Source organism: Micromys minutus (genome assembly GCF_963924665.1).
Source record: "Micromys minutus genome assembly, chromosome: 10".
In the NCBI taxonomy this organism is placed as follows: Eukaryota; Metazoa; Chordata; class Mammalia; order Rodentia; family Muridae; genus Micromys; species Micromys minutus.
The window spans coordinates 51,442,696-51,465,761 of record NC_137979.1 but is presented as its reverse complement, the minus strand read 5'-3'; the positions used below and the strand labels follow the sequence as shown (position 1 = coordinate 51,465,761).

At 38.3% G+C, this 23,066-nt stretch overlaps 1 protein-coding gene across 10 annotated transcripts in view; it reads right to left on the bottom strand.

Moving 5' to 3' along the window:
* Window positions 1–23,066, bottom strand: part of TLK2 (tousled like kinase 2) — a 93,283-nt gene that overhangs the window by 16,152 nt on the left and 54,065 nt on the right. For 6 of the 10 annotated variants that reach the window (XM_080924352.1, XM_080924343.1, XM_080924347.1 and 3 more), the window contains 10 exons: window positions 22,713–22,823; window positions 22,005–22,141; window positions 19,707–19,859; window positions 16,509–16,575; window positions 14,496–14,593; window positions 12,685–12,766; window positions 10,780–10,830; window positions 9,156–9,247; window positions 2,936–3,025; window positions 421–590 (listed from right to left, as the gene is read on the bottom strand). In XM_080924352.1, coding sequence (XP_080780478.1) covers window positions 421–590; window positions 2,936–3,025; window positions 9,156–9,247; window positions 10,780–10,830; window positions 12,685–12,766; window positions 14,496–14,593; window positions 16,509–16,575; window positions 19,707–19,859; window positions 22,005–22,141; window positions 22,713–22,823 — 1,051 coding nt within the window. The remainder of the gene's footprint in view (window positions 1–420; window positions 591–2,935; window positions 3,026–9,155; window positions 9,248–10,779; window positions 10,831–12,684; window positions 12,767–14,495; window positions 14,594–16,508; window positions 16,576–19,706; window positions 19,860–22,004; window positions 22,142–22,712; window positions 22,824–23,066) is intronic. The other 4 variants (XM_080924345.1, XM_080924348.1, XM_080924349.1 and 1 more) reach the window with 1 other exon arrangement.

The following is a 23,066-nucleotide window of genomic DNA, read 5'->3' as shown; positions in this document are numbered from 1 at the left end:
AAAAGTTTCTTGCCTTTTCCTGATGCCTACAAAGCTAAACAATAATTTAAAAAGATAAAAACTGCTTGGGTCTTAAGGAAATGAGGCATATGTGTACTTTATCAGGGAGACCTGAGACAAACTGCTGCATACTATGAGTAATGGGAAAAAAAACAAAATGGAACTTGCCAAAACAGTTGTTCTAAATGACAGCATTCATTTTTCCTGGTTCAGCACACAAAGGCATTGTTTCTCCAGAGAATTTAATCTAACTCACCCCCCACCCACCCACTCCCAGCACTAGGCAGCCCAGGACTCCTTTCTTCCCACACCTACCCAGGCATCTATAGTGATATAGTGTTAGGTCTTATCGTTCCTGTCAAAGTTAAACTTAAAAGTCACTTAAGACACTTAATAATATCTCCTGAGAATTAGCCATACCTGGTTTGAGGTCATAGTGTATGATAGGAGGTTTTATTTCATTTAAGTACTTTAAAGCATTCACAATCTGCATAATAATGGATCGGGCTTCTTTCTCCGACATTAATTTGTGCTGCTTTAGGTAGAAGTCCAGATCATTTCCTTCACAGTATTCTAATACTGTACAAAACCTGAAGGCACAAAAACCAGCATTTAACAGTGGAGTAAAAAGCAGATTAAAATGATCTAAACCACTCTCAGCTTCCATTCCTTTCTTCTTTGTTCCTAGAACACTCTTCTAGTCCATATCAGCTGCCAGACAGCTCATAGAAGGTTCTTGCTCTCTTAGAGTTGAGCTTCCGTAATCTCCATATTGGCATCAACTGTGCAAAAGTTGATTATGGCATACTTCCTTCCCCTAAGACACCGACAAGAACTATGTGTGAGCTAACCACCCTCTTATAGCAGTTCTCCTTTGCATACCCATGGCACATGCCCATTATTATATAGTGACCAAGCACACAATTGTCCTTGTGAGTGTCAATATAACTGAGTGCATACTCTAAGGAAGAGTCTAAGTTCTGTCCAGGTCTCAAGAACTGGTTGTATACTGTGTGGCAAAAGGCTACACAAATGTGTCCCATATGGTATGGATTCTTTTACTTATATTTATGCCAATATATCATTCATCCCCCATTTAAAATCGCACACCACTGTTGGCATTACAAATAATTCATCTATCTCCCCAAGTATTCACATTGATGTATGTTTCCTTGTACTATTTGAATATTCCTGAGAGAGAAATACTATTTTAAGAAATCTTTTTAGGTTATGGTTTATCAATTAGGACTAAACCAAGAAATAAAAACCACTTGAATATTTAAGACAGAGAGGCTTTGATTCTCAGGCTGAAGATCTAAGGGGACAAACTGTCCAGTAAGGCACCTGGTGACCAGTTACAGCAGGAAGCTGTTAGCACTCTAAAGCTACAGGGTCAGAGACCAAAGGTGGTACAAGTCAGGTCACTATGGAAACCAGAGCTATGTGCATACCCACTGGCTGAACCCAGCTGAGCATCCACTGATAAAGCTTACCAGAGATGCTCCCAATGCAGAGAGAGGAAGGGAAGTAGTGAGCAGCTATAAGCTGAACATCCGGCCATACTGCAACTGACTACAAACACACACTTGGAGAATCTCAGGACTAAACAATAAACCACACTTTTTATGACACCTAAAAGGCATGCTAATGCTCTTAGAGCCTATCCAAAATGCTTATTCTTATCTGAGATGCTAAACTGAGTCAGACTCTTTTTCTTAGATATATGTCTATACATGGGCTGCTTGTCTTGAGAGAGCTTCCGGTGGACAGACCAAACTTCTGGACATCCTTAGGAGTCTGAGGTAACATCTACAGGCCAGATCTAAGGTATCGTTTATGTTCTCCTGACTCAGGCCTAACTGCAACAAAAAGTTTCCAAACATTGAAATATCTTTAAACCCCGAATAAACCCAAAGGCTCTGTAGCTTACTGACCTGTATATTGCTATACACAGGATTATCAAGAAGACCAAAGATCTCACACAAATAATTTTGTTTTTCTGATGAAGGCTGAACCGTAAGATCCCTCCGAATTCTAAAATCCTATTGCCTAGGAACCTGTACTGCAACCTGAAGCACTGAGCTATCCTTACTTTTGTCACATAAACCTTCCTGCTTTAGGGTCACAGGACACAGTTATACTTAAGGCTTGCTGGTTCGTCAGTCTCTAGAGTGGGGCTGAGATTCTCTTCAACTGTCTATGCTCACTATCACTAGGCCTGCTGGTGGCATAACAGCACCAACTTGAACCAGTTCCTAAGGACTGACTGCTACACTTTCAGGAACATTGTGAGCTGACTAGATAACTGTATGTAAGACTAAGAAGTGTGATAAATCTGCCTATACAAAGGATGAATACCTAAGTACAACAAACACACACATAGATGGATAATCACCATGCTAACTGAAGTAAACCAGTTACAAAGGACCACATACGACATGATTCTACATGTGAAACTGTCCACAACATGACTTCTAAAGGTGACAAGACAGCAATGTCTTCTTAAACAGAATAAAACAGAAGTGATAGTAAAAAGGTTCAGGTTTCTTCTGAGAGTGAAAATGTCTAAAATGATCTTAGATAATGGCCATATAGATCTATGACACACATGAAAACCCATTCAATTGTGATGGATGAATCATATGATATAGAAAATTTTCTAATTTTTTAAGTTGGTATCTTAATATTGGACATAATGAAAATATTTATGCCACAGATACTGACAGTCACCTTATCTCTGTCAAGCCAGTCTTTCCTAGCATATAAGTGCTCTCATTCTTTAGTCAAGAGATGTCTGGCTGATCCAAATTTGAATTGTTATAATTGTTTGAATGTAAATTAACAAATTTAATTTACTTAGAGAGTATTTAAGCTCTGTTCCAAAGTATTCAATACATCAAGAAAATAAGGTAACGGAAAAGGGAGTAGGACTTACGAGTCAGTGTCCAGTGAAAAGTAATCATACAGCTTCACTATTCTGGGATGATCCAGTTCTTTGTGAATCCGGTATTCCCTACATGCATGCCTGTAAACACATCAGAAGTATAAAAGGAAGCACTTGGCCTGCTTGTTGTTAGGATTCCCTGTAACTTTTCTAGCACCCCCACTCCCACATGTTCCATTTAGATACACCTAGTCATCTCATCTAATTACTCTTTCCTCAATCTATTCTCACTAATCTTTCTAGTCACTGAGAAAATAGTAGGTGCTCAAATATTTCTTACTTAAAAAAACAAAAACTTCTTTTAGATTTTTTTTTTTTTTTTTTTTTACTTATTATATTTGAGTACACTGTAGCTGTCTTCAGACACACACCAGAAGAGGGCAACATATCCCATTACAGATAGTTGTAAGCTGCCATGTGGTTGCTGGGAATTGAACTCAGGACCTCTGAAAGGGCAGTCAATGCTCTTAACCACTGAGCCATCTCTCCAGCTCTCAAATATTTCTTAAATGAATGAATGCCAACTCTTCTGTGACAACTACGCCTCTTTTATACTAATCCCCAATACTAAAAATTAGTCTTCTCTTCTGAAGATGTCCAGAGACTGGGGAAATGGTGTATTGGCTAAGTGCTTGCTTGCTATGCAAGCACAGGGAACATGGACCCCAGCACCTCTGTAAATGCTGAGTGGGCATAGCAGCCCATCTGCATACCAGCCTTGGAAGATGAACACAGAGAATCCTTAAACCACAAGTTCTGGGTCTCACTGAGACCCTATCTCATAAAATAAGGTGGAAGAGTAATGAAAGGTGATTACTGAAATTAGCTTCTATCTCCTAAGTGCTGCAATTATAAGTACAAATCACCACAAATGGCTTCACTTGAAGCTGAGCAAACTTTTTTTTTTTTTTTTGCAGCCACTAGATACTCTGTGAGTAAGAGTCTTGCTGCCAAACCTGGTGACCTGAATTCAATTCCAGAAACCCACACTGTGGAAGGAGAGAACTGATTTCCACAACTTGTCCTTTGACCTACAGAGTGACACACACACACATACTCCTAACAAGTAAAATAAATGTAATTAAAGAAGCTTTGAAACATACTTTTCTAATTTAAATAATAAAACTATAAGCAATGTGTATTATATATGTGAGATATGTACCAGCCACACAAAGTATTTTGAAAAAGTGAGCAGGGGCCAGAGGAGATGGCTTAGTCAACAAATTACTTGTCTTCCAAGAGCTCAAGACAGTTGGGTCCAAGGTTTATGATCCCAGTGTTAGGGAAACAGAAAAAGGTGGGTCCCTGGGGCTCAGTGGTCCTTCAGTCTAGCCTATTTTATGAAGTCAAAGGAGAGACCCTGTCTCAGGAAACCAGAGTGATAGCTCCTGGGGAACATATAAAGCTGTCCTTTACATGTGGACGTATATACTTGCACACAGAGTAAGAGGCATACCTGCATGTATAGACAGAGTCAGAGTCACACACACACACACACACACACACACACACACACACACACACACACACACACATTTACATCATACATTTATCAAAAGGTTTTAAAAGTAGTTCTTATTTATAGACAGTAACTAGAAACTGCTTTAAGCAACTTAGCACCATTTGAGATGTTTTGTTTAAAGCAGAAGTCAGAAAAGAGAAATTTTCTATTAAATAAATTTAAAAAGTGATGGTTTCTGAAGCAGGTATGTTCCAATATATCAAAAAGTACACCAAAAACTCGTAACTTTGAAAAAAATTAAATTTAAAAATTGGGAAAATGAAGCAGGAACAGAAGTCTCCAAGTAATTATTAAAGGTTTTCCCTAATGGACTTTGGAGTTAATGCCAAGATGCTACTCTAAGTTTCACTTCTAATACTTCATATGTACTATACAAGAATGACAGGCGCATACTAAGGCAGCAGAGCAGCAGACACACACTGAGGAACAGAGGACCTGGCTCCCTAGACTCTGGCTTCTTTATCACTGAGTGGGAAATCTAGGGAAGTATTCCTGTGGGTACTGAGCATACTCAGCCTTGGCTCAAAACCCCATTTCACCAAAATAGTTTTACTTAGGATTCAGTGCAATATTACCTTTGACAAAATAAAATTACGAACAAAAAAACAGCAACAACTTGCAACTCTATGGCCTAAAGAGATCACTGTTCCAAGTCACTACTGGTTAAGCAAACTTCTGACTAGACTATAATTACATGCCCCTTTGAGGAACTTTTGTACATTTCAAATTATAGACCATTTTCACCATAAATATACAGAAAACAAAGGAAAACAAATGGCAGACAAAGTTAAGAATGAAATAAAGTGTCATTCAACTTTTTAATTATTTAAGCCAGGTATGGTAGCATACCCAGTAGCAGCAGCATTTAGGACACTAAGGTAGGAGGAATGGTATGCGTTCAAAGTCAGCTGGGCTACAGAATGAGATCCAATGTCAAACAATTTACACCGATGTCCTCACTAACTACAGGACTGCCTAAAACAGCAAGCCTAACACAGTCCCTGCCAGGCTCTCAGGCTATTGCTTTGTCCTTCTCCAGCAAGGCATGACTGACTTGTATTCCTACCAATCAACATTCCAGTTAGCATCTAATAGATTAAAGCAAGAGAAATTTACACACCAAAATGTATCCTGTTTTCTTCTTATAGAATGATGTAAACAGATTTGTGGAATGCTTGCTTTTTTTTATATTAGAAAAATTAAAGGCTATTATATAAGAACTTATAAATTTGGATATAAACTATTTTTTAAATTTTCTATATAAAAGTGCTCTATCTACATGTATACCTGCATGACAGAAGAGGGCATCAGATCTCAGTATATATGGTTGTGAGCCTGTGGTTGCTAGAAACTGAACTCAGGACTTCTTGAAAAGAGCAGACAGTAGTCTTGACCATTGAGCAATCTTTCCAGCCCAGGATAATTTAAATACATACAGCAATAGATATAAATTAGTTTTACTCATTAAAACTGCTTAATATGTAATTTTCCCCATTTAGACTTTTTGTTATGTATTAGAAAATTAAAGAAATGGTGCAGGGAGGAATAGAGAATGAAGTGGGTAAAGTGTTTGTTACTCAGGACCCCTGTACCATGTAAAAAGTTGGACACAGCAACACCAGAGCCTCTGTGTTTGGGGAATTAAGACAAGCAGATCTGGGGGTTTACTGGCCAAGACACTTATCCAAAATGGCAAACTCCAAATACATTGAGATACCCTGTCTTAAAGAAATAAGGTGAAATGGCTCAACACACACACACACACACACACACACACACACACACACACAAAAACTTGGTATGTGATAATTTGAGTTCTGTCTCTGGAACATACATGGTTGGAGAAAAATGACGACCAAGGTCTGTTTTCTGATATTTCACATGCACGTTAAATGTGTACATGTAAACCTACACAATCATAATTAAATTTTTTTAAATTAAAAAACAGAACCCTGAGGTGGACAGTGACTAGCTATGCACATCCACACATATACCATACACCACACACCACCACCCCAGTTGTGCATCACCCACACTTTACTCAATTTTAATTTGAGTAATCTGTCACTTTCATACTGCAAGAGTAATATACCAAGTTTAAATTTTGCTTATAGAAGGGAAAGAATAGGTGTGATGGATGTTGTGTGCTTATAATCTCTACTTGGAAGATGGAAGCAGAAGATTTTCAGTTTTAATCTAATGCTAAATTACCAAAGCATTCTTCAAAATCTATTGTGTGCTTGACCAAGTCAAGTTCAGAGAAGTTAATGATACTTAACCAATTCACCCATTTTTTAAAAACAGATTTACTTATTGAACTAGAGTGACAAATAGTTTGTAAGCACCATGTGGATGCTAGGAAATACACTCAGGTCCTCTGCCAGAGCAACAAGTGTCTTAACTGATGAGCTGTCTCTCCAGCCCCAACTTATTATTTATAAAGTTCAAAGCAGGATTTCCTATCACTTATTTAAAATCAAATGTGGAAGCGTTGAAGATTTCTTCCCAGGCAAGGCTGGAAGTCATAAGAACACCCCTTTTCCAATATATCAACTCAGAAATGGCCCCTGACAATCTCAGGTGCCACAAAATCCCCAATCCCCAAGATGAAACAGTAAGAAGGTACTACACACAGTTCTAGTTAGAAGGACAAAGTGTCTATCAGGCTATTTCTTTCTCTCTGATTTATTTTTATGTATGAACAAAATTCTCTCTCTCTCTCTCTCTCTCTCTCTCTCTCTCTCTCTCTCTCTGTGTGTGTGTGTGTGTGTGTGTGTGTGTCCCCGTCCGTCCTTGTAGGCCAGGACAAAGTGTCAGGTGCCCTGGAAATGAAGTAACAGATGGGAACTGAACTTAGGATCTCTGAAATAGACAGTGCTCAGGAACTACTGAGCCATCTCTCCAGCCACTTCATTTGATCTAATTCCAGTAGAAATGAAAGAAAGAAAACCATGGCTGGGTATGGTAGCACATGTCTAAAATTCTACCACTAAGAGGAGACAAAGGCAAGAGAAGAATTGCTTAAGTTTAAGGCTAATGTAGTCTACACCATGAGACCCTGTCTCAAAGAATTAAAACTAAAAATGAAACAGAACACCTCAATCTCTAATCACTGAGGCTCAACCTGCTTGCCAACTGTATCAAGGAGGAAGTCTGCAGTCACACTGGTACACAGTGTCACAGTGCTCTTAAGGTCAGTCAAAAAGCTAGAGCCCAGTCTATGACTTTACAAAATATGTACAAGTCCCAGCACAGAAATTATGTTTCAAGGTTGACTTGGTCCCTAGAAACAACTGTTTTACAGTAGTGAATGACAGGTAAGCTACAGAACAGTTTCCAAAGATATCTAAAGGGCATTTGTAGAGAGATACATTTCCTTAGATCAACACTATTAACCATTCTTGCAAGTTTCAATACAACAGAACATGTGGTTTCCTTCTCTGAAGTGACCCTGGCATTCACTGCTGCATGCCATATATTCCCAATGTCAAGCCACCGAAGTAGAGTGCACTCTTAATAATGTATCTGGCTTCTCAGGAACATCTGGACTACAGCTGCTTGTTATGTGAGCTTGTGCACAATGGGCATAGTACACAAGGTATTTGTCATCCCTTGCCCTACCTCTGCCTAAGGCCTGCTTCTCTCATGCAGTGCTGAGTTCTGCTACCAATGAGTGTGGTAGAAAACAGAAAGATTTTCCAGGTCCCTGGTGTACAACAGGTCTAAAGCAAGACTTGTCCCAGATGAGGCATGAAGAACTGTCAGCTGAGAAAATACCTGATTTTCCCATAATACTTTGAAATACTACTATTTTTTTCTCCTCCAAAGTCTTACGAGAAAAACCAAACCACCACCACCACCACCACCACCAAAAAACACCAAGGCCCGGGCTATTTCTGTAACCAAAAGCATTTGTTACTATCAAATTTGTTACTAACAAAGGGGCTTGTTTCTTCCTTTCAGAGACAGGACCTGCCTCACTCAATATTTGTATCTATCACAAGGAGACAAAACTGCTCAGTGGGGAATGTAATAGCAAATTAGGTCTGGAGATTCTAAAACAAATGAGCCATGAATTCCAGTGTTTAGAAGCTCAGGAGGGAATATGACAAAACCTGACATTAGTGGAACAATGAAATCCACAGCTACATATGTAGTAACTATTCATTCCAAGGAAACCACCCTTTAGTTCCTCAATACCAAGGACAGAAAATGACTGCCATTTTACTGGCACTCTGATGAGAGGCAACCACAGGAAGTAGAACACTACAAGACATTTGAGATATGCAAACGGACAGGCCAAAGGAAGAAAGAACACAGTACTAAGGGGCTCAAGTCAAGCATGGGCCACTGAGGCACACTAAGACTCCATCCTTCCAAGCCCCACTGTCTCCTCAGTTTTCTACACACAAACAATGGTTTCTGGGGCCTGGTTTACTGTAGCTGTCCTTAGAAACAACAGAAGGGAGTTAGAAGCACAGGCTCCTGATTAAGGGATGGCTGTGTTTAAACTCAGCTTCTAATGGTCTCAGGTTCTGTAACAGTTTTATCATTAGTAAGACATGGATATTCTTTTTGTTGGGACAGTAGGAAGATTAAAGAAAACTGACAATGATTCATCCAAAGCACTTTCACAATGCACACACCCTGGCTATCATTAATATCATCAGACACTTCAGCAACACTTACTTGTGGTAATTCTCCTTTTTCTCATCTCTCCAGTTTTTATTTAACTGGTGAATTTTCACAGCTACATATCTTTGCTCCGTTAGATCAAACGCCTATTTAAAAAAAAGGAATAAATTATGTTCTACATAAATACTAACAAGAATTACAGGGAACTCATTTTAAGTTTCTATTTAACAAATCAACCAACACAAAGTCAAAAATACATTATTAAATGAAGCAGCAGCAAATGACGACACGCCATGCACTTGCACCAGTGTTGCAACCATCTTCTTGAAAATTGTGATTAGATAACTTAGAAGTCTCCAGACTCACTGGCACCATGGGATTTAGAGGACAAACTCAAGCAAACACCACAAGCTGAAACCCACCCCATGCTCTCACACTTGCTCCCAACAATGCTCACTCTCTCTGGATGTCATCCCTCCTGACCTAGGGGACCTTTCTTCCTGAGGTTGTCTCTCACCCCTCAACTAGCCTGGAAAACTCTCATGGATCAACACTGTTTCCTTCCTTTTGAAATCCTGGGACACACACATACTGACTGTTTCCTATAGAAAACAACACAGCTGGATATGATCATTGGTATGACCATTCACAAAAGTATCCCATAATTCAGTGTGTTGTCTTTTCTAAAATAAGAACAGAAACAAACAAAACAAAAACGCCTAGCCTTACATTTGGTGCCAGGACTACGAACTGCATAAAATCCACATCTTTATCCCAGTAGTGGCACACAGGGATGGGCTTTCCTGAAAAACAGTAGCTCAGTGGGCCCAGTACTGGTCAGTGCTGGGCTATCTGTGCACACAGACACAAGTGTACACCATACTCCAGGGAACGGAGGTGGTCAGTGTTCCACAAGTCTTACCACTGCATCTCTAGGAGACTAATGTGTAAAACAGGGCTGTTTATAAAACAAAGGTCTTGCCAGGCTAGGGCAAAGTGGGTATAGTTTATAGGATAAAAACCTTCAGAGAAGAGGAACAATTTTTCTAACACTCTGAAGCATACACCATCATAGCTTTACTCTAAAAAAAACACTTCAAGATATTAAAAACTAGGTTATATTGCACCTAGTCTGTGAAAGCACTAATGATTATCAAATGCAACAAAAGGTATAGAAAATCCGGAACAGAACTTATCTGTGAGAAGAACAGTGTTTATAAAAAGGAGAGGTTAGCATGGACCCTTCACAAGGATGGAAAAGTCTCAAGCCTAGTAACAAGAATTGGTCAAGGCAATGACTGTTTTTAAATGTTTGATGGTTACTACACAGGTGATCTGAATAAGTCAGGTACATAGCTTTCAATACACTAGCAATGCCCTCCCTGGTCACAACCCTTTCTAAGAAGCTAGGATAAAACTATTTCATCAAAGTTCAACTATGTTATTTGCAAACAAAAGATGAGCATGAGTCTGTTAGACTTCCCAGCACGGACTTTAGAAGTGTAAGTATAAATACTACACTAAAATCAAATCAGCACTGCCCTAAAGGCACAGCCAGGGTACATAATGCTAACGGTAATACAATGTGGATGCACTTAATGCTGCTGATATACACTTAAAAATGATTAAAGCAGGTATATGTGGTAGTGTACTTGGAAGGCTGAGGCAGGAGAATTACCAACACTTGGGGACAGTCTGAATTACACAGTGAATTTAGAGCCAGTCTGGGCTATAGGGTGAAAACATCATAAAAACAGGGGGAAAAAAAGATAAAAAGGTAAATTGCATACGTGTATCATAAAAACAAAATACAAAAACCCCACAAAACCTAACATTTAACCTGGTTCCAGCATGCACACCTGTAATCTCAACACACAGGAGGCCAAGGTAGGAAGACTAAAAATTCAAGACAAATCTGGGCTCCAAAGACCAATAAATACATAAAAGTTAATATTCAAGATGCTGGACAGATGGCTCCTTGGCTAACAGCACTGACTGCTCTTCCAGAGGCCCCAGGTTTGATTTCTACCACCATCTATAACTGGAACAAGGAGTCTGACAACCTCTTCTGGCCTCCACAGGTACCACACATACATTATGTGCAGCTTGGAAAGTACTCTTAACATGAAAATATTGTTTTAAATAAAGAAAAAAGTAAATAAAAAGTCAATCTTTTAAAAAGGGAAAACCGTCTGAGGTTATAGTCGAGTGACAGAATGTACGCCCAGCACACCCAATGAGGCACTCGCTTAACCCCTATGACTTCACAAAGGTGAAAGAAATAAAAGTGCTTATTGCTTCTACCTGAAGCAGACATTTGTTTTACTCAGACTTATCAACCATGACCTTTTGAATAAACATAAATCGTAACAGCAGAGACAACATCTCTATACCTTACAAAACAGGATTCCACAACTATAAAATCACATAATTTTGCATTTTATAACCAAGCATGAAAAATATGTAGATAATTTGTTGGTGAACACAATGTGGATTTGAAGACATTTATAATTGGCTGCCTCACATACTTGTGAAAATCAAGCTGCAGATGCAGTGGTTGTTACTCTGTGGGCCCTAAGAAAGCACTAAATAAAGATAGCCTTTCAAAATGCAGAACTCCAGACCAGAGAGATGGCTCAGCAGTTAACAGCACTGACTGCTCTTCCAGAGGTCCTGAGTTTAATTCCCAGCAACAACATGGTGGCTCACAACCATCTGTAATGAGATCTAATGACTTCCAGTGTGTCTGAAGACAGCTACAGTGTACTCACATATATAAAATAAATAAATCTTTTTAAAAAAAATGTAGTGCTCAGCACTCTGGATAAGACTTCTCTACAGCAGAAAGCTAAGCTTCCATATAAGAAACAATTTGAAGCCAACAAGAACCTGAGTTCAATCTTGGGAACTCATATGTTATGGTGGAAAAAGAATTTTAGGTGTAGTCCTCAGAGAACTCCATGAACATCTATAGATGTCTACACACACACACACACACACACACACACACACACACACACACACACACACAATTTCAAAAAAAATTCTAAAGATATAATTTAACATATAGTACACTGTAGCTGTCTTCAGACACACCAGAAGAAGGAATCAGATCCCATTACAGATGGTTGTGAGCTGGGAATTGAACTCAGGACCTCTGGAAGAGCAGTCAGTGCTCTTAACCACTGAGCCATCTCTCCAACCCTTGTCCAAAAAAATGTAAGACTAAAGTGAACACATACATTCACTCTGAACAAGGATGAATGCACGATAAAATTCAACGTAACTTATAATCAGGACTGCTTCCTCTTATTTTATCTGATTTTCCTACCTTAAAACAGTAAAAAGCAGGCACTGAAGCTCATAATTAGAATCCCAACATTTAGGAGGCTGAGGCAGGAGAATTGTGAATGTTAGAGCTACATGATTTACAAGCCAGCTGGAATAGAAGGGGAAATCCTGTCTTTTGTGGTCACAGAAGTTTGTTGGAAGCAATTTTCCTAAAGATCTTAATCAACACAGTTCTCAATATTGAAAATTTCCACAAATTTGTATCCAGCTGTACCCAGTTGTTTGTACTTACCTTGTAAACTTCACTGAAACCTCCTCTACCCAAAAGATGTAACAACAAATATCTGTCATTTAGTGTTGGATGGTCTTTAAACCTGTGGAAATGGAACACATAATATCCTGAGGTCAAAGACTAGTTTTTCATATTCCAACATTCCTGTATTATCTCCAACTTTAAATAAACATCTCATTGTAGCCACTACTGAGAGTTTGACAAGTGACATCATCATAGTGAACTATGAGTACAAGGTCACACAGCTGAAAGGAACATCACACTTATAAGAAGCAGTAAAAGCCATTAAAGCCAGATACTGATTCTTGTCTCAGTAGCTACACCTAAACTTGTGGCTGATTTTGATCAGCCTCCTTTTTCTCATTATTTTAAAATTATATAAAACTTCAAGATATTTTTATATTGCCTTAAAATTCAAGTATTCCTTGTGTTCTAAATGAATTCATATCTTTCCCTCTTCCTTCCTCCCACCCTCCCTCTTTCTAGGGTCTTACTATGTAGCCCTGGATTGCCTGGAACTCACTATGTAGGTCAAGTTGGCTTTGAACTCAGTGATCCACCTGACTCTAGTTCCTGAATACTGAGACTAAGTTGTGTGCTGCCATACCTGTCTAATTGAGTCTTTAGGAGACAGGGCTTACTCTGGACTGGATCTCCCCAGTTCTTCTGCAGCAGCCCACTGAGTGTGTTGGGGTAACGGATGTACACCATCATGCCCCACCTTGGCTGTTTTTGAGACAGGGTTTCATCACACTCTGCCTTAACCCTCCTGAATGTTTGGAATACATATAGATAGGTCTGTGCCAACTAATCCAATTTAATTTTTCTTTTAGGTAAGTCTAGGATACAGTGTATTCCCAAAACAGACTCTTCTTGTAGTGCATGCACTATAATCCCAGACTCTAGAGGCAGGCAGAAAATGATAGAAAGCTCAAGGGCTACCCAGTAAGACCCTATCTCAAAACCTAAAGTATAAAGACAACTATAAACAGTATCTATATTAAGGCTAAAATTCCTTTATTCTGAATTTAAGAAAGCACTGTGCCTGTGGGGAAGAGATAATATTATTATGGAAATTTAAACTAAGTAGACCTAAATTGAACTCTTAATTTGGGCTCCTGTTCAATTAACTTCATTTCTCTAAACTTGTTTCCTGACTGATGTATTCAAGATTATGGGGCTGTCATGAGGATTAAGTGTGAGGCCAGAAAGGCACTTGAACTCCTTCCTGGTATAGAAAATTCACAGTAAATGATGCTAGGGAGAATATGGTCCATGGGTCACACTGGTCAAACAAACAAACAAACAAACAAACAAACAAACATGGTCAGAAATAAATGAGGAAGAACTAATCAGTGATAAAAAAAATTTCCCACTTATAAGCTACTTTTCCCTAATTTTAGTCATAGAAATGGCTTATAAACAAAGAAGAGTGTGAATCTATAATTAATGTGGTAAATTTAAGTTTGTTAAGTCTTACCTACTCGGAAAATGGATGTGAACTCACCTAACTCTTTCTATAGCACCTACACTGTGGCTGGGTTTCCATCTCCCAAGGATCCACAGTTATATCTTCAAATGCTGCAAACCCCATCCACCCTCACAGAAACTCTACTTATATAAAATGCTATGTGCACACATATGTAACATTACTTCTTAATACAAAGATTGAAATTATATTCACAAAATTATATCCTAAAAAGAAACTAAATATACTTATTTGGGGGAAAAAAAGTAAGAGCACAGTTCTAGACCATACATGACATAAAATACTCAGCAATTTCCAGCTCATTATGACCCAAGTTGCTTACTGTGAATTATCTTCATTATGTATCCTTTTTAATTCCCTGATATGTAGATTTCGAACCCTTTCTAGCCTTTCCAGCTCTGCCTGGATTTCTGCTTCCTCCTGAAAAGGAAAAAAGAAAAGAGTTCAGAATCTAGTGAACTTTACCTTTTCATTTAAGCATAAGGACTTGTAAAAACTAACAGAAGATACTCTGCATTGATTGTTGACTCCTCAGACACAACCACTGATAACTTCCCATGAATGCTTGAGGCACCCATGCAGGCTTTTGCAAAAACCTTACAAAATTCAGGCTTATTATCTGGTTTCATTCTTTTGGATATCAAATGTACTTGATACCTTAAATTTCGATAACTTAATATCTAAGATCTATGTGTGTGTGTGTGCCTGTGTTATACAAAAACTAATGTTGGTTACCATCACTTTTGGAGAGCTTTTGAGGTTGCTTCTAGAAATTTGGCAGGAATTTGATATCAGGCTGGGACAATGATGTAGGTTCAAGGCAAATACAGCAGAGGAATGTACTGTGTTCCTTGTATCTGCATTATACTAATAAACCCATAAACATAATGACCAAATAAACTTTGTTTATTGCCTTGATTTCTGCTCTGCTTGTTCCTTGACTACTTTGTTTATGCATTAAGAACTGACCATATCTTTGTCATAATAAAAAATTAAGCTTGCCTTCAGGCTCAGAACTGGCTTGGTCATGCTACAGTGTTGTCTAAATGTCTTATTTATTTATTTACTCATTTTTTTAAATCTTCATTAATGCCCTAGAGAACCTGTTGACTGAGCTAGCTTGGTCAATCATCATAAATATCATTTATACTTATATATATATAAATAAATAAATTACTTACGTGTGTGTGTGTGTGTATGTGTGTATGTGTGTGTGTGTGTGTGTGTATGCCATGTGTGCAGACAATAGCAGGGGACAGAAAAAAACGTCAAATACTTGGAGCTGAAGTTACAGCAGTTAGTTACAAGTAGCCAGACATGCTGGGAACCAAACGCAAACCTCTAAAAGAACAACAATCTTTCTTAAGAGCTAAGCCATTTCTCATGCACCTGGGCTGCTGTATTTAAAAGCTTTTGAAAGGAAGAAAGGGAGGGAAAGAAAAATTACATTTATGATATCTTGGGGCTAGAGATGTAGTTAAGCACTTATCAACATCTTTAAAGCCTTGGGTTCAATTTCCAGCACACACACACATCCCATCCCAACAACAACAACAACACACTTTATACTACATACCTGTTAAAGTCTTGGGTTCAATCTCTAAAACACACACACACACACACACACACACACACACACACACACACACACACACACACACACACACAGGTACTCATACATAAGACAGGTCAACAACAAAAATGCCTCATATCAACTGCATGAAAATTCTAAGTAAAATACACTGACACATTCCTTTAATCCTGTTATTTACAAAGCAGCGACAAGAGGATGGTGAGTTCTAGGCCAGGTTGGGCTGTGTCATAAAACTCTCAAAAAAACAAAAACAGACACTATGTCCATGACCTTCAATAAGAAAATTCTTTTTAATTGAAAAATTCAGTGAATATCACCAACAAATTCTTTTAAGTATTAGAATACTGATGGTACAGTGAATTTTCTCTAGTTATTTTAGGCAAAAAAAAAAAAAAAAAAAAAAAAAAAAAAAAAAAAAAAAAAAAGCTGCTAATATCCATTTCAGACATATTAGTCCTGTATATTTAGTTTCTACTTTAAGGACAGTCATGTGGGCAGCTCTGTAAAATAGACACATTTTCTACTGACATGTCACTGGGTAAAACAAGCTCACTTAATTGCTTTTGCACTGACTTGAAAATAGCCATTAGACAACAAGGTATGGCAGTGACTGCAGCAATGCAGAACTCCTGCAGCACACAAAGCTGCAATTAATTACATTTGTCCAAATGATCAAATAATTTCTGTATCAAATGTAAAGTGGAAATTACATTTCTTTAAAAAGTTACCCATCATACTTACTTTCTTAAGATGACCTAATCTAAGTTTGAAGATTTCCTCTTGTTCATGGTATTCGGCTAAGGTTAACCTGGAAAACAATGGTAGCAATTTCAGTAAATTCTGTGAAATAGTAATGTGCTTACTTGAACAGAAATACTTAAATATGCTACTAGGGTATATATAGTTTTTGAGTTTAAAATGACTAAAGACCAGGTTATTTTGAAGTCCTATGATCAAAAGAAAACTCTTAATTTCAGATGAGATGTAAAGAAGACTCAAAAATTTGAGAAAAAAAAGCATGTAAGCTATATTTTTACATTATTCACAAAATGTTCAGTGACATGTTACATTAAGTCGTAACACCTACCTAACACCAGGCTGTGACTAAGTAATAGAACGTTAGCACAGAAGAAGGGCCAACGTGATGGACAAGCTCTCATTTTCAGTTCCACCTATTCCAAGCACACATCCTTCTAAGAATAAAAAGTAAATTCTCTCCATTTTTACCTTCCCCACAGTCATCTCCTTCAAAGGTTTAAGTGTCACTATTTACATGAATACTAAATCACCAGGACAAAAGAGGATACAGCTATCCACTCTCACATAAAGGGCTAAAAACAACATCTGACTAAACTAACAGAAAAGATGAGGGTAAAAAAGTAACATCATAAGCACTAGGGCTGCATTAGTCCACAGCTGCAGAAACACCTGTATCTGCTACTTCAGCTCATTCCAATGAGAAGGGGAGAGATGTAGGGAGGAGGGGAGGAAAAAGGAGGAGTGGGAGGGAGGAGGGGAAGGAGGAGGGGGAAGGAAGAGTAGTAGGACTAGGATGAGAGGGAGAGGGAAGAGGGAGGAGAAAGAGGAATAAGAGGAGGGTGAGAGGGAGGAGGAAGAGGGGATGAAAAGGGAGAGGGAGGGGGAAGAGAAAGAGGAGGAGGAGAAGGGGCAGGGGGAGGAGAAAGAGGAGGAGGAGAGGGAGGGGGAGGAGAAGAGGAAGAGAGAGAAAAGACAGCTAAGAACTTAAAATGTCTCCATGCCTTTAACAGATTCCACATCAGGAAGGGATAATCTAACTGACACCAGAGGCCTGTGTTGGCTTCTGGTAGACAGAGGAACCAAGTCACAGATCCTATAATTAAGAAGTGGACTGAATGTCCCCCAGCTTGGATTTTACAGACTCCATCTGGTAAAACCACTCATGAACATATTACTGGTCTAGATTAAATCTAATTACTGTTTGGTGGTGTGTATTTGTGGCATGCATGCACACACTCTACACCTTTTATCATTTTTAAGCCAATAGTTTTATGCACCAGTATTAAGTACTTTTCAAGTAATACTGGAGGGTAGACCCCTCTGCATATCACCACAGAACTCACAAAAGAAAACAATGACTTGGCATGTCTAGAGAATCTTCAATATATATAATGCTTGGAGTTTCTGATACAAAATATACTGGCTTTAAAATACTGTTACATTAGCAAAAGTGATTCTCAAACTTAGTTCACCACAGACACTTTAATCACTAAATTGGAATTTTGGCTCCTTTAGGTGTTGTCTCCCCTGTGTAAATTATGAACTCCTAAAACTGGGGTTGTTTCCTTTAAGATCTGCATTCCAGAACAGGGCATGGCATAAAATAGGCATCTTAACATAGACTTACCAACCACATGTCAAAGGTAAGACTTCCTAACACATTGGGTATACATGGGGTGAGGATTGGAGTTAAGCATCTTCCTCAGTGGAATAAAAAAAGATGCAGTTCCTGAACTTGTTAACACAGTTGTAGTTTAGGTAGTATACCTGGCATAGATTATAGGCTAATGTGTTTTTGTATATTTATATACAAACATTAAAAAAGCAAAATAATAAGCGCCTTTTGAATTTTTAATGTTTGTGTACATAGTACTGTGTGTGTGTTTCCATCTGTCTGTCTGTCCTAATTTTGGACAAGAAATTTACTTTCAACTAAAGACAAAAGAAGAGAGAAGGACTTTCAATCTCTTGTGTATGATGGCTATGAAATAACTGTTGACTGACAGGAAAAAGATGGACATACTTCAAGAAACTAGAGCTGTGGTTCAACCACAGTTCCTCATGCTGTGGTGACCCCAACAATAAAATTATTTTTGTTGCTATTTCATAACTATAATTTTTCCATTGTTACGAATCATAATGTAAATATCTATGTTTTTCATAGTCTTAGGTGACCCGTAAAAGGGTATTACAACCCCAAAGAGGTCACAACCCACAAGTTGAGAAGTGCCATATTAGTATTTTCCACAAGTTTCCAGAACGAGGTGTGGGGTATGGGGGTAAGGGGATAGAAGGTGGGAAAAATGGTCATAAGGTCAAGAGTTGTCTTATAAAATTTTCCTTTTTGAAGGGGGGTGGGGGGGTGGGAGGAGGTTGGAGGCAGGGTTTCTCTGTGTAGCCCTAGCTATCCTGGAACTCACTCCATAGACCAGGCTAGCCTTAAACTCAGAGAGATCCACCTACCTTTGCCTCCTAACTGCTGGGATTAAAGGTGTGAATCACCTGCCCATCATGAAGTATTCTTTTATTAAAATAACAACTACTTTTTTCTTGCCTTACTCTTCTTTTTAAAGACTTTTTACATTATATATATGGATGTTTAAACTACTTGTATGTCTGTGCACTATGAATATGCCTAGTGCCCTCAGAGGTAAGAAGAGGGAACCAGATCCTCTGGAACTAGAGTTACAGACAATTGTCAGCTGCCATGAGGGAGCTGGGAAGAGAGCCCTGACCCAGTAGCTGGTGCTCTTAACCATGGAGTTTTCTTCAGCCCCTCTAGGCTTACTTCTAAGTTTATGTTAGCCGAGTACTATTAGCCAATAAAGAGCATTCTAAAATATTAGCCAAATCACTCCATAAGACAATATCAATTCCCATAAAATCAATTTATCCTAACCTAGAGCTACACATAAGTGAAAATGATTGCTAATGTATTTATTATCAACAGGCAAAAAAGATATATGTTGTCCAGAAGTAACTACTTTTCTCTCTCACTTCAAATTTTCTGAATAAAGAGCAAGGCTATGAATCAGCTTTTGAGTTGAATGAATCCATTAAAGTGTATAAAAATAAATCTTTAAACCCCAAGGACCTCTTCAGAGATGTTTCTGCAGATATTGAACAAGGTACCTGTATTGGGAAAAAGGGGTATTTAATTTTATAGCACCAAGAACATACGTTTCATTTTCAGCTCCATTGGTCTTGCTTTTCCGCTGTTTCTGCTCATTGGTTGCAGGAGGGGCCTGACCCATGGCAGGGGGTTTCCGCTTTGCTAACATTTTCCGTTGCCTTTCTATCTCTTCTCTCTGTGAATTTATCCTTTCTTGTTGCCTAGAAAGATAAAGAATAAGGCAAGAAGGTAAATAAATTCCATTGCTGTGGAATTCATGTAAACAATTTCACCTGCATGTCTAACAGACTTCATGAGTGCTAAGCATGCTTCAAAGAACAGAGATTTGTATTTAGCCTTAAGGGTGTCAGAGCCAAACAATCAGTGGGAGTGTTTTTGGAAAGACTCTGTACTTTAAGGAACTAGTTATGACTGAAAGGTGAGGAAAAGTGGATAAATATCTGCTAGGATCTTACAGACTTGAAAGGAACAATTTTTAGATTCCCATTTAATAGCTAAGAAAATCAAGTCTGCATTATATTAGGAAAAGTTGGTATGAAATGCCCATCCTATCAGAAATCCTGAGTGCCTGGCAATCTTAACTCTGTTAATTACCATAATACATAATGCTGAAACTATATACATATTGTACAGTGCAGTTTAGCTAAGAAGTTTCTTTTGTTTGTTTTTGTTTTTCAAGATAGGGTTTCTGTGTAGCTCTGGCTGCCCAGGAACTTGCTCTATATATAAGGTTGGCCTTGAACTCACAGAGATCCATCTGCCTCCGACTCCCAAGTATTGGGATTAAAAGATGTGCACCACCACTGCCCAGGAGACTAAAGATTTTTTTTAGACAGACAATCTTGTTACAAATCTTAGTTGCCAACTATCCTACCTTAGATTCAGTCTGAGTACATTAAACAGCTGAGGCTACACTAGTGGAGATTTGAGTAGCAATACCCTCTCACCCCATACTTATGAATAAAGAATGGGCAATTTGCATTTCTTGGCCAAGGTGCCATGGGACGGCATGCCTTGGTATGACAGCCTTAGTACTTCAGCTACACAGGTATGCCTCACTCATAGAAAAGATGCTACTCTGCTTTAACTTTCAGGATACTTTCTGATGTGACAGCCTTTTCTTATTAAAAAAAAAAAAAAAAAAAAAAACATGGGTGCTGTGGAGAGATGGCTCAGAGGTTAAGAGCACTGGCTGCTCTTCCAAAGGTCCCGAGTTCAATTCCCAGCAACCACATGGTGGCTCACAACCATCTGTAATGGGATCTGATGCCCTCTTCTGGTGTGTCTGAAGACAGCTACAGTGTAGTCATATACATAAAATAATCTTTAAAAAAAACACACACACACACATATTTGGTACATTTGCAAAGCAAAATAATTCTTGAACTAAGCTTCATAAGCATTATTATAAAAAACATCAATATTTGTGCTTTTCTTTCAAGACTCAATCTTTGATGGTTCATTGTACTAAAAAATAATAATATGTTCTCCAATTCATATTAAACAGCCTATTTCAACAAAGAAAAATGGGAAAGAGAATCTAAGTTCTAACTGTGATCTGGAGGTCAAAAATTAGAGAGTGTGTTCTGATTAAAAATGCAGTTAATTTAGCTAAATAGTAGAGTGCTTGCCTACCTTACATGAGGCCCTAATTTCAATCTTCAGTATAGGAAATAAGTAAATTATTAGTAATAAAAATATGTCTCCATATATCTTCCAGTCTTAGATGAAACTGATCTAACAAATCAAAATAAATAAGCTAAAGTAGTATTAGATATACAACTCAAGATACACACACACACACACACACACACACACACACACACACACAGAGAGAGAGAGAGAGAGAGAGAGAGAGAGAGAGAGAGAGAGAGAGAGAGAGAGAGAGAGAGAGACAGACAGAATTTGTCTCTTTTGTTTTTGAGACAGGAGTTTTCATCATGTAAACTGGGTTGGCCTGAATTTGCTTTAAAGCCCAGACTGGCTTGGAACTAGAGATCTGCTTTCCTGTATCTGTCCCCAAGTGTTGAGATTAAAGGCATGAGTCACTACTGCCTGACAATCCTACATTTTTAAAAAAATTATTTATTTATCATATATAAGTACACTATAACTGTCTTCAGACACACCAGAAGAGGGCATCAGATCTCATTACAGATGGTTGTGAGCCACCATGTGGTTGCTGGGAATTGAACTCAGGACCTCTGGAAGAGCAGTCAGTGCTCTTAACCGCTGAGCCATCTCTCCAACCCAATCCTACATTTTTTACTGACTGTAATTACAGAAAACTTTAAAAATCCAAATACATTTAAAATTCCCCTACATAATCCTGACAGTTGACTTACTTGATGAGGTTTTGGAAAGCATAACCATCTGTCCACTGTTCAGTAAAAGAGGCTCCATGCCGGACAGTAGTAAAGTGGCCTAATCGCAATCGGTCCTGCATGCTCTTATCTCTGCATGCCATCTTCTCTTGTTTTGACTGGAGTAAAAGGAACAAAAACAAAAGGTAATCAGCATTTTTTACAAACTGATAATTATAGTATTATCAAGGAGAATACTGTTAATAAGTTATATCATCTCATAAGGGGAGAGAAAGTATAGAAGGAAAAAGGGAAGAAGGAGGCATCCAACACCTAAAATAAACTCAACAGAGACAAGCTGTCAAACCTATACTCAAAGCAATGAACAGCTAGAAAGCACGATCATATTATCACCTGGGGAACCTTGGTCTGGTGTACAAGCAAGGAAAAACTCTACATCTGTCATAAGAACTTTATTCCTCAGAAATTCTACATTCAAATATGTCTATCTCAGTTAAGAAAGTGTTAACATGGGCTAGAGATGGCTGAGGCTGAGAGCACTGACTGCTCTTCCAAAGGTCATTTCCAGCAACCACATGGAGCCTCACAACCATGGAAGGTATCTGACACCTTCTTCTGGTGTGCAGGCATATATGCAGGCAGAACACTGTGTACAAAATAAAAATGTTTAAGAAAATGATGCAGATTAGAATACCTCAGGATAGACATTTCAGGTTCATCATCACTGACCTTTTCTATAAGGAGCTTCTTGCTCATGGTGACACATCTATTTAATCGCTCCTTGTATTTCTCTAGCATCTTTTGCTGTTCATCTATCTGTCGTCTCAAATCACAGTTGGCCTTCAACGGGAAAAGATTTTTTAAATTAGTTTTAAGGAAGATAAATTAGGAGAAAATACTTCCTAGGAAGAGAAAAAAAAAATTACTATTTGCTCTGTAAGTGTCTCTATAAAGGAAATAAATCACCCTTTAATCATTCTTTATATTACACGGAAGTTTTGTTTATGTTATTCTGTTTTTCAAGGGAAAGGTTTGTGATGGTGCTGTGGAATCGAGCCAAGACCTTGAATAAGTATGCTAAAC